Source organism: Spermophilus citellus (genome assembly GCF_964194105.1).
Source record: "Spermophilus citellus genome assembly, chromosome: 7".
Lineage (NCBI taxonomy): Eukaryota > Metazoa > Chordata > Mammalia > Rodentia > Sciuridae > Spermophilus > Spermophilus citellus.
In genome coordinates, this window is record NC_138188.1 from 106,866,218 (window position 1) to 106,881,022 (window position 14,805).

Sequence of the window (14,805 nt, forward strand, 5' to 3'; positions counted from 1 at the left end):
GTGCTGAGGATCGAACCCAGCGCCTTGCTTGTGCTAGGAGAGCGCTCTACCGCTGAGCCACAACCCCAGCCCCTACATTTTATTTTTAATTAAATAAAGTAAAAAACTATCCAGGACCTGTTTTTAGTTGAGCTAGCTAAAGAGATGGGGGCAGGGAGGATTTATCTTATGATAATTTACTTTGCTAAGACCATGGTAGGTAATATAATATGTTTTACTTCTTTTTGTCTCCCTAAAATCAGATGTGTCAGAAGAACTGGATACAAAGTTGTCTCTCAATAGTGCATCAGAAGAAATAGAAGTTATCCCCAAAGAATGTGAAAACATTTCCTCTTTGGTGGCATTTGAAAATCTCCCAGCAAATGTGACTGACATGATGTTAATCTTATTAGTGGAGAACATAAGTGGCTTGACCAGTGATGATTTTCAGGTGGAAATAATACGCGATTTGGACATCGCTGTGGTTACCTTTAAAAGACACATAGGTGAGCTCAAGTGATATCAGCCTTTTTTGTACCACATTTGGGGATTTGGGACACCCAGTTAATGGAATCTCTCTGAAATTTTGACTCTTTCTAGTAGCTGGTAAAAGAAGACTCCAAATTAATACTGGTGCTTTTTTTTTTAAGACAAGCAAATTGGTTTTGAAACTAAATATTCTTGTATGTTTGTCTGGGTTCCTGAATGTATGTGTGTGGGGGGGGGGCGGAGGAGGGAGGGAGGGAGGGAGGGAGGGGAGAGAGAGAGAGAGAGAGAGAAAGAGAGAGAGAGAGAGAGAAATAGAAGTCTAGAAGTCTAGTCTAAGGATACTAAGCATTTTTACGTGTGTTATCTCATTAAAAAAAGTTTGTTTTTATCTCTTACCAAACTGAATTTGCTAGAAGGAAATAAACACTCACATAGTACTTACTGTAAGTTAGGTAATATGCTAAACACTTTACATGTATTAATTGATTTTTTTCCTTTCAACAACTTTGTGAGATTACTCTTATTATCCCCCAGTAGACAAAGGCACAAAGGTGCTATAAATGGAAGAACTGGATTTGAACCCAGGCAGCCTACCTCTTCAGTCTCTTCCATTATCAGTTTTACCATATGTGTTAGTCAAATTTTTGTTACAAGGACCAAAATACTCAACAAGAACAACTTAGAGGAGAAGAAGTTTATTTTGCATCATGGTTTCAGAGGTTTAGTCCATAATGGGCCTACTCCATTGCTCTGGGCCCAAGGTGTGGAAGGACATCATGGTGGAAGGGTGTAGAGAACAACACTGCCCTGTTATGGTAGCCAGGAGGTAAAGAGAGAGATTGGTGGGGTGGAGAGAGAGGGGAGAAGGGCCACAGGGAAGATGAACCCTTCCAGGGCACACCCCCAGTGACCCACCTCTTCTAGCTACACCCCACCTGCCTATAGGTACCATCCAGTTAGTCTGTTCAAACTAGGATGTACTGATTAAGTTCTAGCTCTCACAATCCAATCATTTCACCTCTGAACATTCCTGCATTAACCCAGGAGCTTTTGAAGACGTTTCATATCCAAACCATGAGCCATGTTTTTCCTTAGTCCTTTCATGGTCACATATGCAGGAATAAATAAGTACATGTGATGTGGAAAATGACAGCTCCTTAAAGTCGTGGTCGAGAGGAAGAAATATCTCTACCTAAAACAAGGAAATTTTCCTGTCCTAAGCCCTTATTAACCCATGAAAATAATGATGGAATGATTAATTAAGAGCACAGGTCATGGGCTGGAGTTATGGCTCAGTGGCAGAGTGCTTGTCTAGCATATATGAAGCACTGGGTTCAGTCCTTAGCACAGTATAAAAATAAATAAAATATTTTCTTAAAAAAGAGCATAGGTCATGGAGTCAAAATTCTAGCTCTGCCATTTAACTGGTTATACAAGGCTAACCAAATCCGATCTTCCTTGTGCTTCAATTTACTTGTTTATAAAGTGGGATAATAACACCTATCTAAATTTTCTTTAAAGACTAAATGAGAAAATGTTTGAAAGGCATTTAACGTAGTACCTGAGATCTGGTAAAGGTTCAATAAAAAGGCTATTCTTTCTTTTCTTTTTTCTTTGCAGTACTGGGGATTAAACCTGGAACCTTGTGCATGTTAGGCAAGTGCTCTACCACTGAGCTACATCCCCTCCCATTTATTTTTATTCTGAGACAGAGTCTTGCAAAGTTGTTCAGGCAGGTCTGGAATTTGAGAACATCCTATTGCAGCCTCCTGAGTACTGGGATTATCTGAGTGTGTGACCATATCCAGCTAGAGGAGTTGTTTATTTCAAGTTTATTATTATTTTTTTACAAGGGAAAATCAAATTGGATTTGCTTTTGTTCGTTGATCAAAGAATTTGAATACCTTCCATGTTACCTTTCAGAGTGCAGCTCTGATTGAATTTTGTGACAGAGAAGGTAATATCTATTGACTACCACATCTTTTACTGTATCAAATACCTGAGATCATCAGCTTATAAATAGAAAAGCTTGAGAGGCTGAGACAGGAGGATCATGAGTTCAAAGCCAGCCTCAGCAATATCGAGGCACTAAGCAACTCAGGGAGACCCTGTCTCTAAATTAAATACAAAATAGGGGTGAGGAAGTGGCTTAGGGGTTGAGTGCCCCTGAGTTCAATCCCTGGTCCAAAAAAAAAAAGAGAGAGAGAGAGAGAGAGAGAGAGAGAGAGAGAGAGAGAGAGAGAGAGAGAGAAAAGGTTGATTTTGGCTCAGATATTTGGAGGTTTCAACCTGTGGTTGGTTGGCTCTGTTGCTTTTGGGCCTAGAGTGAGGCAGCACATAGTGTGACAGCACATGGCAAACTTTTCACCTCCTGGCCAATAGAGAAAGAGGAAGGGACAGGGTCCCACTATCTTCCTCCTTCCCCTCAGTGACCAGAAGACTTCCACTAAGTCCCATCTCTCTTTTTTAAAATATTTTTTTAAATGTTGATGGACTTTCTTTTATTCATTTATTTATATGCAGTGCTGAGAATCGAACCCAGGGCCTCACACATGCTAGGCGAGTGCTGTACCACTGAGCCACAGCTCCAGCCCAAAGTCCCACCTCTTAAAGTTTCCACTACTTCTCAATAGCACCAAGCTATTGGGGGACATTCCAGGTCCAAACTGTAGCACCTACTATGTACTGGATACTGGTCTAGGTGCTGTGGGCACAAAGAGAAACTCACAGTATGGGAGCAAGGAGGAAGCCGGTATGTAAATGAATCATGAAGATGCAAGAGGAAAAGCCATCTCTCAGCTGTGGGCAACGAGCTGTGAGAAATGGGAGGAAAGGGAATCCAGCAAGATGGCTTGGTCTCCCTCCCGTAAAGCCTTACTCCAACAGTACCTCTCATGTCCAAAATACACTAAGCTATTCTGTGCCACTGCTGTTCCCTCTGCCTGACGTGTCTATCGGGTCGACCTCCCTCTTCATCCTTCAAAACCAGAACAGAGACCACTTACTCTGGAAATCAAGTTTTATTCCCAGAATTAGTCTTCCCTCATTTCATCCCACTGCAGGCAATTTATTTGCTTTGAAGACCACCTAATTCCTGGATGATGAACTGGCAAGGACTTGTCATCTCTGTAGCCTTAGATCCTAGAATGGTGCTAGGCATATCTTGGGCCCACTATGAATACTTACTAATTTGAAAGAGATAATTAGGCTGAGTCTTGAAGGATGAATAGAATCAAGATTTAAAGGGGGAAAAATTGGAGAAAAGGGCTGGGGGTATAACTCAGTGGTAGAGTACTTGCCTAGCATGCATAGGACCCTAGGTTCAATCTCCAGCATTATAAAATGCAAAACCAAAAACACAGGATATTATATATACAAAGGCAAAAGAGAAGGAAAATGTTAAAAAGAATGACTATTTTGGGGAGAAGAATGTAAAATAAAATGAATGGCAGAGAATAACCAAAGGTGATGCCTGGAAATTAGTTGGGAGTTAAAAGGTAAGGGCATTGTTAGTTGAGCTGAAGAGCGTGAACTCATACCGGCAGGTAATGGGGAGCCATTGAAGGGTTTGAGAAATGAGTGAAACAAGGAGATGGTATTATAGAGAAAGCCTCAATCAGGTTGGCTAGGGCAGTGACTGGAGGCAAGGACACATTTTAATAGCAGTGAACCAGGTAAGACATTCATGAATGCATCATTGTTCAGAGATGGGCAGTTGCACGCATGTAAATTTTCAGTAGCTATTAAAATCTTGTCTATAAATGGAGGACTTAGCTCTCCCCCTTATCTCAACTAATAGCCAACTTCTTCTATATGATAGATATAACATAATAATCTTTTTTTTTCCTATTGTAGATGTCATGACATTTGTTGGTGATTGTACCAGGCACCATACAATTCAACAACTTCGGCTCTCTCCAAGACTTCTGGAAGCAACAAAAACAATCAGGGTTGAAAACTTACCGCCTGGTATCGATGACTACCAGTTACGACTTTTCTTTGAAAATCCTCGTAATGGAGGGGGAAGCATTGCCCATGTTGAATGTTTTCCTGAAGAGAGTGCAGCTCTGATTGAATTTTGTGACAGAGAAGGTAGTATCTATTAACTACCACGTCTGGTATTTCCCAGGCCATTTTGGCAGATCTTAGCAGTTACTTAAACTCTGAAGCATTTTACTTATTCATTCATTTATATTTTTTTGGAAATTGAATCAATCATCAGTTCACCTGAGATATGAAACTAAAGGAAGCCAGTAATTCAGAGAGGAACTCTGTCAAATTTTTGAAAGATAAAAGGAAATTCTCTCATGAGTCTTTAGTCCATATAGACTAAAAAAAAAAAAAAACTATCATTCTTAGAACTTTTAAAATACTGTATTTAAAAAAAGAGATCTGTGTTTTAGCCATCCACATAAATTCTCAAATTAATTTCAACAAGTTTAGGTAAAGATAACTTCTCTTAAAGGGGCTGGGATGTAGCTCAGTGGTAGAGTACTTGCCTAGCATTTACGAGGCTCGGGGTTCAATCCCCAGCACTGCAAAAAGAAAGAAAGAAAAGTTTTGTTTTGTCTTCATTTGAAATATATCACATTTGGATTACCTTATTTTTATTTGTTTACTTATTTATTTATTTTTACTTTTAAAGTGTTAGACACCATCATGGCCAAGAAACATAACTTCAATAAGATGCCGCTGTTTGTCTTTCCCTACTATACCTCTTTGGGCACAGCATTGTATGGAAAGGAGAAGCCTCTGATTAAACTTCCAGCACCATTCCAAGAGTCACTGGATCTTCCCTTATGGAAGTTCTTTCAGAAAAATAATCACTTAATTGAAGATATAAATAATGAAATGAGACGTTGTCACTGTGAGCTAACGTGGTCCCACGTCAACAGTAAAGTTACTATCAGACCTGCAGCCACTTTAGTCAATCAAAGAAGACCCAGAATCAAGGCCTGGCAGGAAGACGCTTCCACAGCACTCTCCGGCATCAGGTCTAAGTATGAAGTTACCTCATTTAAAGTGGATCCAGTAGTGTGGGACATCATAAAAAATGACTTAGAAGAAGATAAGATTTTTATTGAATTTGATTCACTTAAGGAGACTGCAACCTTGGCAGGAAAATCAGAAGATGTCCAAAGCATTGACCTGAAAATCAAGGAATTAATAGAAAGCACCACTGAGAAAATTAGAAAGGAAGAGCAAAGTCTAAAGGAAAAAATGACCATTTCTCCAGAAAGGAATTTTCTTTTGGAACACAGTGGTGTCCTGCAGCGTCTACGCACGGAGTGTGGAGAGATGGAGATCTGTTATGATGCAGCCACTCAGAAACTATTCTTGAAGGGGCCTTGTGCAGATGTGTATAAAGTCAAGTGTGAAATCCAGGAAAAGGTGTTCAGCATGACCCAGAAAAACATTCAGGTCTCTCCTGAGGTCTTTCAGTTTTTGCAGCAGGTAGATTGTGAAGAATTTTCTAAATCTCTTTTTATAGTACAGAATATTCTTGCAGTTTTCAAGTTAGAGGGTACAACTGTTCTCTTAACCAGTTTTACTTCGGCAGTCCTGGTAGAAGCTGAAAAACAAATGCTCCAGACCTTAAATTATAAGCACATTCAGGTTGAGGACAAAGAAGTTCTTAATGGCAAGAAGTGGAAAGGGATAGCTCAAAGTTTACAAAAGAAACATAGCTCCTCTGCAAGTATTGTGGTAGTCAGTGAGTTAACTTCAGGAACTCCAGCTGAGGTCATCATTGCAGGCTGTGTGAGAGAAGTAAATGAAATCCATAGCTTGCTTTTTGATTTCCTGGAAAAACATGTGAAAATAGAGAGATTAGTTAAAGTAGAGCCATCCTTGGTTAGAGCCTATTTAAAGGCAGAAAAGCAATTATTTTGGTCAAAGGTAAAGAAGGTAAATGTGCAGGTAGTTTTCAAACATGAGAACAAACAAAAAGGCATTGTATTAATTGGCTCCAAGAAGGACGTACTGGAGGGTATGGACATTGTCAAGCAAGTCAGGGATTTGGTCTGCATTAAAAACGTCTGCATTGATAAGCCAGGGGCCAGGCAGTTCTTCCAGGAGAAAGCGAGGTATTACAAAGGAGAGGTCAGACGGATGTTTGGTTGTTTCATTGAACTCCAAGAAGAAGAAGAACAGAAGGTGGTACGCATCCCTGATAGGCAGAAGTGCTTGTCTCAGAGGGATGTGGTCCCTGGAGTTACACTGATTGTGCTACAGGGTGACTTGGCTCAGTTTCCTGTTGATGTGGTGGTGAATGCAGCAAACGAGGACCTCAAGCATTCCGGAGGCCTTGCTGCTGCTCTCTTAAAAGCCGCAGGCCCTGAGCTGCAAACTGCTTGTAACCACATAGTGAAGAAAGAAGGCAGACTCCTACCTGGCAATGTTGCAATCTCAACAGCAGGAAAGCTCCCTTGCCGCCAGGTAATCCATGCAGTGGGGCCCCATTGGAAGCAGGATGACGCTCCGTGGTGTGTGCACGTGTTAAGGAAAGCTGTAGAAAACAGTCTCCTTTTAGCTGAGGAATACAAGTACCAATCCATAGCCTTCCCAGCTATTAGTTCTGGAATCTTTGGCTTTCCCTTACAACGGTGTGTGGAGACCATTGTTCGAGCCATCAAAGCAAACTTCCAATATAAGCCAGATGGGCGCACCTTGAAAGAGATTTACCTTATGGACGTATCTGAGAAGACTACTGAGGCCTTTGTCGAAGCCATGAAAACTGTATTTAAAGACCCCCCACTTGGTACAGTTTCCCTGCCAGATAAAGCTTCCTTGCTCAGTGCACCAGCAGCAGTCCAGCCTGTTAAAATATCAGAGAACCAGCTATGTCTGATATCCCCGGAGGGCCTAAAGATCCGGTTGAAGAGAGAAGGTGTGCAGAAAGCTAAGGTGAGTGTCCCTATTTACGGCATACCACCAAGGTGCTCTCATTGTATAGCTCTCTCATTGAGGACCAAAGAAAGTCCAGGATTGAGGGGGAGAATCAAGACAGAGAATCTTACACCCTCCATCTCGGTCTTGAATCAGGTTTCCTTTAGATAATTAGGCTACTTACCAAATCACTTAGTGAAAGAGATTGGCCAGTTATTTTTGAGAGCTTAAAGTGTATTGAGATCAGATCACTAGGTTTCCAGTAAATGTGAAAATCCAAAGTAATGTTACCAATCATCTGGGTGTTCTTTGGCTCACTTCAGTTAGAATTCGCGAATAGGCAAAGTGCAGCTCCCTTGGTGTTAGCAGCACTGAACTTTGTAATCCACAAATTCTTAGCTCTCAGTGTTAACAGCTCTCCTAGCAGCCAGAGCAGCTTTCTGGAGCTTGCTTGGCTCCTAGACTCTTAATGCCTTCAGTATTTCCAGCTCTGGCTCCTGGCCACTTTCCTGGCAGCCTTTTATGTTCAACCAGATCTTGGTATAACCAACTCAGCCTGTTCTACTTGGGATATAAATCACAGATAGGCAAGATAAAGCCATCCAAAAGAAGCCTTATTAGGACTTATGTTGCAGCCTAAGGGGAAGCGGTACAGAAACTGATCTGACAAGGTTGAGGGGAGGACTGCTTATGTAGGCAGAGACAGTGGGCTCCCATATGCACCCAGGGTCCTGCTGGCTAATTGCACACTTTCTGTTTAGTCGTGGGGAGGAGAGGAGCTCCTCATGGACCAGAATAGAGACACCTGAAGTAGCTGCAGAGGGGAGGAGTCATCTGGGATGGACACAGGCATTGGAAGCTATGGCAGTCAAAGGCAAAGTATCCCAGAGTGATCATGGCGTGTCTTTGATGGCAATCTGGCCTGACTACACAGAAAAGGTGACCACTTGAATGTGCTCCACAGTGGTGGCTGTCAGCAAAATAATAATCTAAAATGTAAAAAACAGAAACACAGAAAAAACAGGAGAGCACCCTTTGAGGGAGAGTCGGGTCTTTCCATTTTGTATCAGTGGTATCATACATTTAGATGACTTTGGATTCGTTTACTTTGCTTTTACACTTTTCATAGTTTGGTAAAGCTAAGATTAGTTTCTTGTCAAGTGTACTGATAGCAGATCCACAACAGTTAGAGCATGGGGGATGCAGAGGTCAGAAATCTTGCTAATGGAGCCTAGCAAAGGTGAACGTGGGGCCAGAGTCTGACATCAGCAGATATGGACACCCAATACCAGTTTGTTGATCCTGTGTAAGAAAGGAGGGGGTAAGTGGGCCTGAACAAGGTCCAGGTATCATGCAGGAACAATTCTTGAAGGTTGAGGGTTTGTGGGGGTGGAGGGGATAGGGGGCTAATATATATATTTTAAAGCTATTTAATATTCTTTGCAACACAGGCACTAACTAATCAGAACAGCAGCCACTTTTCTGAAGCAGGATCTAGATGCCTCCTACTGTGCCAGGCTGTATTTCTTTAATTGGAGGGTGATGGGAGGGTGAGGGGAGTCCTGGGGAAGGAATTCTTGACAAGGAATGGAGGAGGTGGTGGAAGCACTGGGGGCAGAGCAGTACCTTTTTTACTAAGCAATAGTTCCATTTCTTTGTGTTGTAATGGCCAGCGTGGCCATGGGTGTATCTTCCAGTGAATATTAGCCCCAACTTTTTTCTGCAGATTTCAGAGGGATCTAGGGAAGCAGCCAAAGCTGACAGAGGGATTCATGTCCACCAGACAACTCTGAGGTTTTTGGTGTCTCCACTTTTTAAAAAATATTTTTCTTAGTCGTTGATAGATCTTTATTTTTTTAAATTTATATATGGTGTTGAGAATCAAACCTAGTGCCTCACACATGCCAGGCAAGTGCACTACTGCTGAGCCCAGTCCCAGCCCTGTGTCTCCACTTTTTAAAAGGCAAATTTATGGGGTTGGAGTTATGGCTCAGTGGTAGAGGGCTCATCTCACATGTGCGAGGCCCTGGGTTCAATCCTCAGCACCACATAAAAATAAATTTTAAAAAATAAATAAAATGTACATAAAAATATACTTAAAATTTTTTTAAAGGCAAATTTATATATATATATATATATATATATATATATATATATATATACACACACACACACACACACACACATATGAAAATACCTAAAAAAAACTAAAAGAATATACATAAAAAAATACCTAGAAAATATCTAAAAAGAATATACCAAAAACAGGCATCACAATAGAGTGAAAATTTTAACCAAGCCTGAATGCTTTGTTCAAAGACCAAGACCAAAGTCCTAAATTATCACCACTGGGTGTCACTTGTTCTCATTATCTTTAAATAACACATCGTTAGATATACTTTACATGAGATTAAATGAACTAGATTTAATAAATCCACCAAATGTTTTGCTTTGGATTTTTTTTTTTACAAGAGAAAAGTATCTCTAAGCTTCCATTCAAACAGGCTCCAATATAATATAATAAAAGGTGAGATACTAGGGCTAGGGCTATAGCTCAGTGGTAGAGCACTTGCCTAACATGTTTAAGGCCCTGGGTTCGGTCTTCAGCACCACAGAAAAATAAATAGGTAGAATAAAGGTATTAAAAATAATGACACACTAAAACTGCTTTATCCTGAATATATTTACTGTTTTAGCATATTCCTATAGCTTATCTTGAGAAAAGTTGAAAATTGTTTAATAGTCATGATCAGTCACCCTCTTTTTTAACTTTTTAAAAAACTTTTTATTCTTAAGTTTTAGATGGACACAATATCCTTATTTTACATTTATGTGGTGCTGAGGATCAAACCCAGTGCCTCGTGCATGCTAGGCGAGTGCTCTACTGAGCCACAACCCCAGCCCTCCTCTTTTTTAACTTTAAACAAAATTTTTTAAGTTGTAGATGGACACAATACCTTTGTTTTATTTTTCTGTTTTTATGTGGGCTGAAGATCGAGCCCAGTGCCTCACACATGCTAGGCATGCACTTTACTGCTGAGCTGTAACCCTCATCCTCTTTTTTGTTTAAACAGCTTTATTGAGATAATTCATGTACCATACCCATTCAAAGTGTACAAGTCAATAGTCTTTATTATATTCACAGAGGTATGCAATTATAACCAGAATCTAATTTTGGAACATTCTTATCACTCCAAAAAGAAACCTTGTGTCCCTAGGGACACTTCCCATTCCATCAATTCATGCAGTCCACTCTCTAGCTGTAGGCAACTACTAATTTACATTCTGTTTCTAGAGATTCAATGACTCTGAAAATTTCATATAAATGGAAACATAATTTTTGGTTTTCAGTGACTGACTTCTTTCACTGAGCAGAATGTTTTCAAGGGTTTTTCCCTGTAGTAGCATGCATTAGTACTTCATTCCTTTTGTGGCTGAATAATATTCCATTGTATGGATATGTATTTGGTTTATCCATTCATCCCTGGATGAACATTTGGATTCCTTCTACTATTTTATGTGTCATGTTCTTATGGACACTTATTTACAAATTTTTATATGGATAATTTTTTTTCTTTTGTGTTCATACCTAGGAGTGGAATGACTGGGTCACATAGTAATTCCATGTTTGACTTTGAGGAACTACTAGATTATTTCCCAAAGTGGTTGTACCATTTTATATTCCTATCAGCAGGGTTGAGAATTCCAGTTTCTCCACATCTTTGCTAACCCATGCTATATCATTTTTATTGTAGCCATCAGTGAATATAAAATAGTATCTTACTGTGGTTTAGATTTACATTTCCTTAATGACTAATGATTTTCAACTTTTTTTTAATGTGCTTTTTGGTCATTTGTATATCTCTTTGAAGAAATGTTTAGATCTTTGCCCACTTTTAAATTGGGTTGCTTTTTTATTATTGAATTTTAAGTATTCTTTATATATTTTGGATACAGGTCCCTTATCAGATGTTTGATTTGCAAATATGTCTTCTTTTCTGTGGACCAGGTTTTCTCTGTTAAAATTATTACTTTAAAAAAATTTTGCTTTAGTTTACAATAGTGTACTGTAAGATATTATATTTCTGCTTATTATAAGCTTAAGTAATAATTATAAGAATCACAGGCATCAATTGCATGTTACTTTGTGCCAGGCATTTTGCTAAGTACTTGACATGCATTTTTCTCATTCAGTGCCATAAAGTAGCTTTTAGAATTAGATCATTCCCTTCACAGACGAGGGATCAAGGTTTAGAGGAGTTAAGTAATCCATTCAGTCTCACAGTTAGTGGTTGATAGAAATAGGATTGGAATTTATTCAAGTTCTTGACTGTTGTCTTATTTCAAAAATCAAAAGTAATTTTGTTGCCATTAAAAAAAAAAAACAACCAAAAATGAAAAAAGCACAATGTTCTTTTGACCATGGATCAGGAATGGGAATGAGCTCTGTTTCTTGCCACCGTCACCCTGAGTATGAAGACATTCTTTCTCTCCCAGAGATGTGTGGCTTCTGCTGCCCCACTAACTGCTGCATTACTTCTCCGTGACCACAGGGAAGGACACCTTCCTTCTCTCTTTTCTTGGCCTCTCTAAAGTAGTCTGATTAATCAATCGGCTTGCACCAATGCTCAGGTGGGAAAGCTTCCATGGCGCTGTCTGTCAGAGGATCCAGGTGCTTGGATGGAGGTGGGCTTTCTTTGTCCAACTCAGTGTAATAGATGTCATCTGGTTTACCCCGTTTTGCTGCAGAAGACTCCATCAGGTCAAATGAATCTGCTCACAGCTCACAGTCCACTGTGAGTGAGTTCATGCTATTCCCTGTTGCTCTCTGTCCAGAGTGACTATTCCCATTTCCTAGGTCCCATGTCACCCATGGCATGTTCATCATCACTGAATACCCTTCAGTGAACTATGCATTTATATATTATTTTTTGACAGCTCTCTTTTGTCCTCGAGTGTTACTTAAATAACTGTCTTAAAACACTGTGTTGGTATTTCAGTCTTCAAAACCTCAGCCATCTTAGTTGTCCCCCTTGTGCTGAGCCCAGGGTTCGAACATACTTACCATGGATGAATGTCTTTTGTAAGAATTTGAAACGAATCTTTGGTTTTGTCTTTAAGACCGACGTTATTGTCAACTCCGTTCCCTCGAATCTTGGGCTCAATGCAGGGCTCCTTTCACAGGCCCTCTTAAAAGAAGCTGGGCCGAAACTCCAGGAGGAATTGAATGCAGTTGGACAAGGAGTAAATGTCAGTGTGGGCACAGTTCTCCAAACCAGTGGTTGCAATCTGCACTGCCACTGTGTGCTTCACGTGGTGGCTCCGCACTGGAAAGATGGCAGCACATCTTCACGAAAGGTAGGGTCTGCTTTAAAATGTTCTATGACACATTCGGCATTTATTTTTTTTGGGATGGCTAACTTGGCATAGCATAATCTTCTCTAATGCCATCCATTTCCCTGCAAATACAAGTGGGGTAGGGAGGGAGAGCATGGGAGGAAAATTACCTCTAGATAGGGAATAGGGGTGGGAGGGAAAGGGAGGGAGAAGGGGAATAGCTAGGATGGTGGAAGGAGACGGTCATCATTATACAAAATACATGTATGAAGATGTGAATTTGGTGTCAACATACCTTATATACAGAGAAATGACAAATTGTGGTATAAAGGTGTATTAAGAATTGTATGCAAAAAATAAGAGAGCTCATGTATAATAGCATAATTTGGCATGAACATACTTTATATACAGAGTTATGAAAAATTATGCTGTGAATGGATAATTATGAATGTGATGTACTCCACTATTGTCATGTATCTAAGAAATAAAAAAAAATTCTATGACACGGCTCTAGGAGAGGCATATTGTCCCTCTCCTCTCTGAGAGGACCCACCCTTTTCCTTGAGAGTATCCCCTTTCCCTTTTACTATCCATTCAATCAACTCATTTCTATTAGTCTGAATATTTTTTTTTCCCTATGACCAGGGTAGCCCCTTGGACTCTTCTTTCAGTGTGCTCTAAGGTAGACCCTGTCTGTTTCTTTTCTGTAATACTGTGACTTTCTGGTAGAAGGTTTTTATCATTATGGCCATTTCTTTCAGCCATAGCTGACTTGTTCTGGGAACTAGTTAGTAATACAAGTTGATTATTATGCTCAGTAATTAGTGGGGGTCAGGAAAAGTGACTGAAGATTATACTACTTTATGGAAGGTGAGGGCAGGAGATGGAAGACAGTGAAGGTTAAGACGAATTGTTGCTTTTCTTCTTTCCTTCATGGTGAATTGAGTTTGAATCGTTGTAGAAGAGCTCTTACATTCTCATTTCCTTTTCCTCTTCTGTATTTTATCTTTCCTCTTCTGATTTCTCTTAACCTCAGTTGAAAGCAAAACGGAGTAGATAGAGATCACAGCCATAGGTGCTAAATTCTTGTCCTTTTGGTCTAACTCAAGATATATAAAGATGTGCTTTGTGCTTTTCAGATCATGGAAGACATCATCAGAGAGTGTTTGAAGATCACTGAGAAATTGTCCTTAAAATCAATTGCATTTCCAGCAATAGGAACAGGAAATTTGGGATTTCCTAAAAACGTATTTGCTGAACTGATCACTTCAGAAGTACTCAAATTTAGTAGCAAAAATCAACTGAAAAAACTACAAAAAGTTTATTTTGTGCTGCACCCAAGTGATCATGAAAATATTCAGGTACAGTCTTGTCTTATTCCTGATGATTTTGGCAATCTCTGTGTGGAGCATCATGTTCTCAAATGTCTTCTTGGTCTAATAGGATGTTTCTTTAATGTTGTCCCTCAAGAGGGAAAGTAAGAGAGTCATGTTGACTAGTTGTACATTGACAAGTGTCAAGAAAAATTACAGACATAGAAAAAAGTTTAACTACATATTCAGGAAAATTAGAAACACATGCAAAAGTAGATTTAAAAAAAAAAAGTCTAAGGAACTCCCTTAGGAACATCCATTATCAACCCGTGGCCAATATGTTTGATCTCTGTCTACACTTATTTCCCCTTCTCTCATATTATTTCCCTTCGTCACATATTTGAAGGAAATCCCAAAGCATAATTTTTCTCTAAACATTCATCAATTTATTTTAAATGAGGATTCTTTTTAAAAAATAACATAACTACAATACTATTTCATACCTAAAATCAATTGACAATAATTCCTTTACTTGATCAGTTATAAAGACAGTGTTCAATTTTCCAACTATCTCATAAATGTTTTATTTGGTCTTCACAGCTTTGAATCAGAATCCAAATAAGGCTCACATATTGTAGTACAGTTGACATACTCCTTAAGACTCCTTAAGAAACCTATAGGATTCCTTTCATGGACATAAAAATTTTAATAATATTATAAAAATATAGTTTCTACATTTTTACATAGTTTTAACATGGTTAAATGTCAGGATGGGACACAAGTGCTTCCTGGATTTGCA

General features: G+C 39.4%; 1 protein-coding gene across 1 annotated transcript in view; it reads left to right on the forward strand.

Annotated features, from left to right (window-relative positions):
- PARP14 (poly(ADP-ribose) polymerase family member 14) overlaps positions 1-14,805 on the forward strand; it is a 47,715-nt gene that overhangs the window by 12,731 nt on the left and 20,179 nt on the right. Inside the window, exons 4-8 of the mRNA XM_081300620.1 lie at positions 243-485; positions 4,324-4,560; positions 5,114-7,374; positions 12,478-12,714; positions 13,833-14,054. Coding sequence (XP_081156746.1) covers positions 243-485; positions 4,324-4,560; positions 5,114-7,374; positions 12,478-12,714; positions 13,833-14,054 — 3,200 coding nt within the window. The remainder of the gene's footprint in view (positions 1-242; positions 486-4,323; positions 4,561-5,113; positions 7,375-12,477; positions 12,715-13,832; positions 14,055-14,805) is intronic.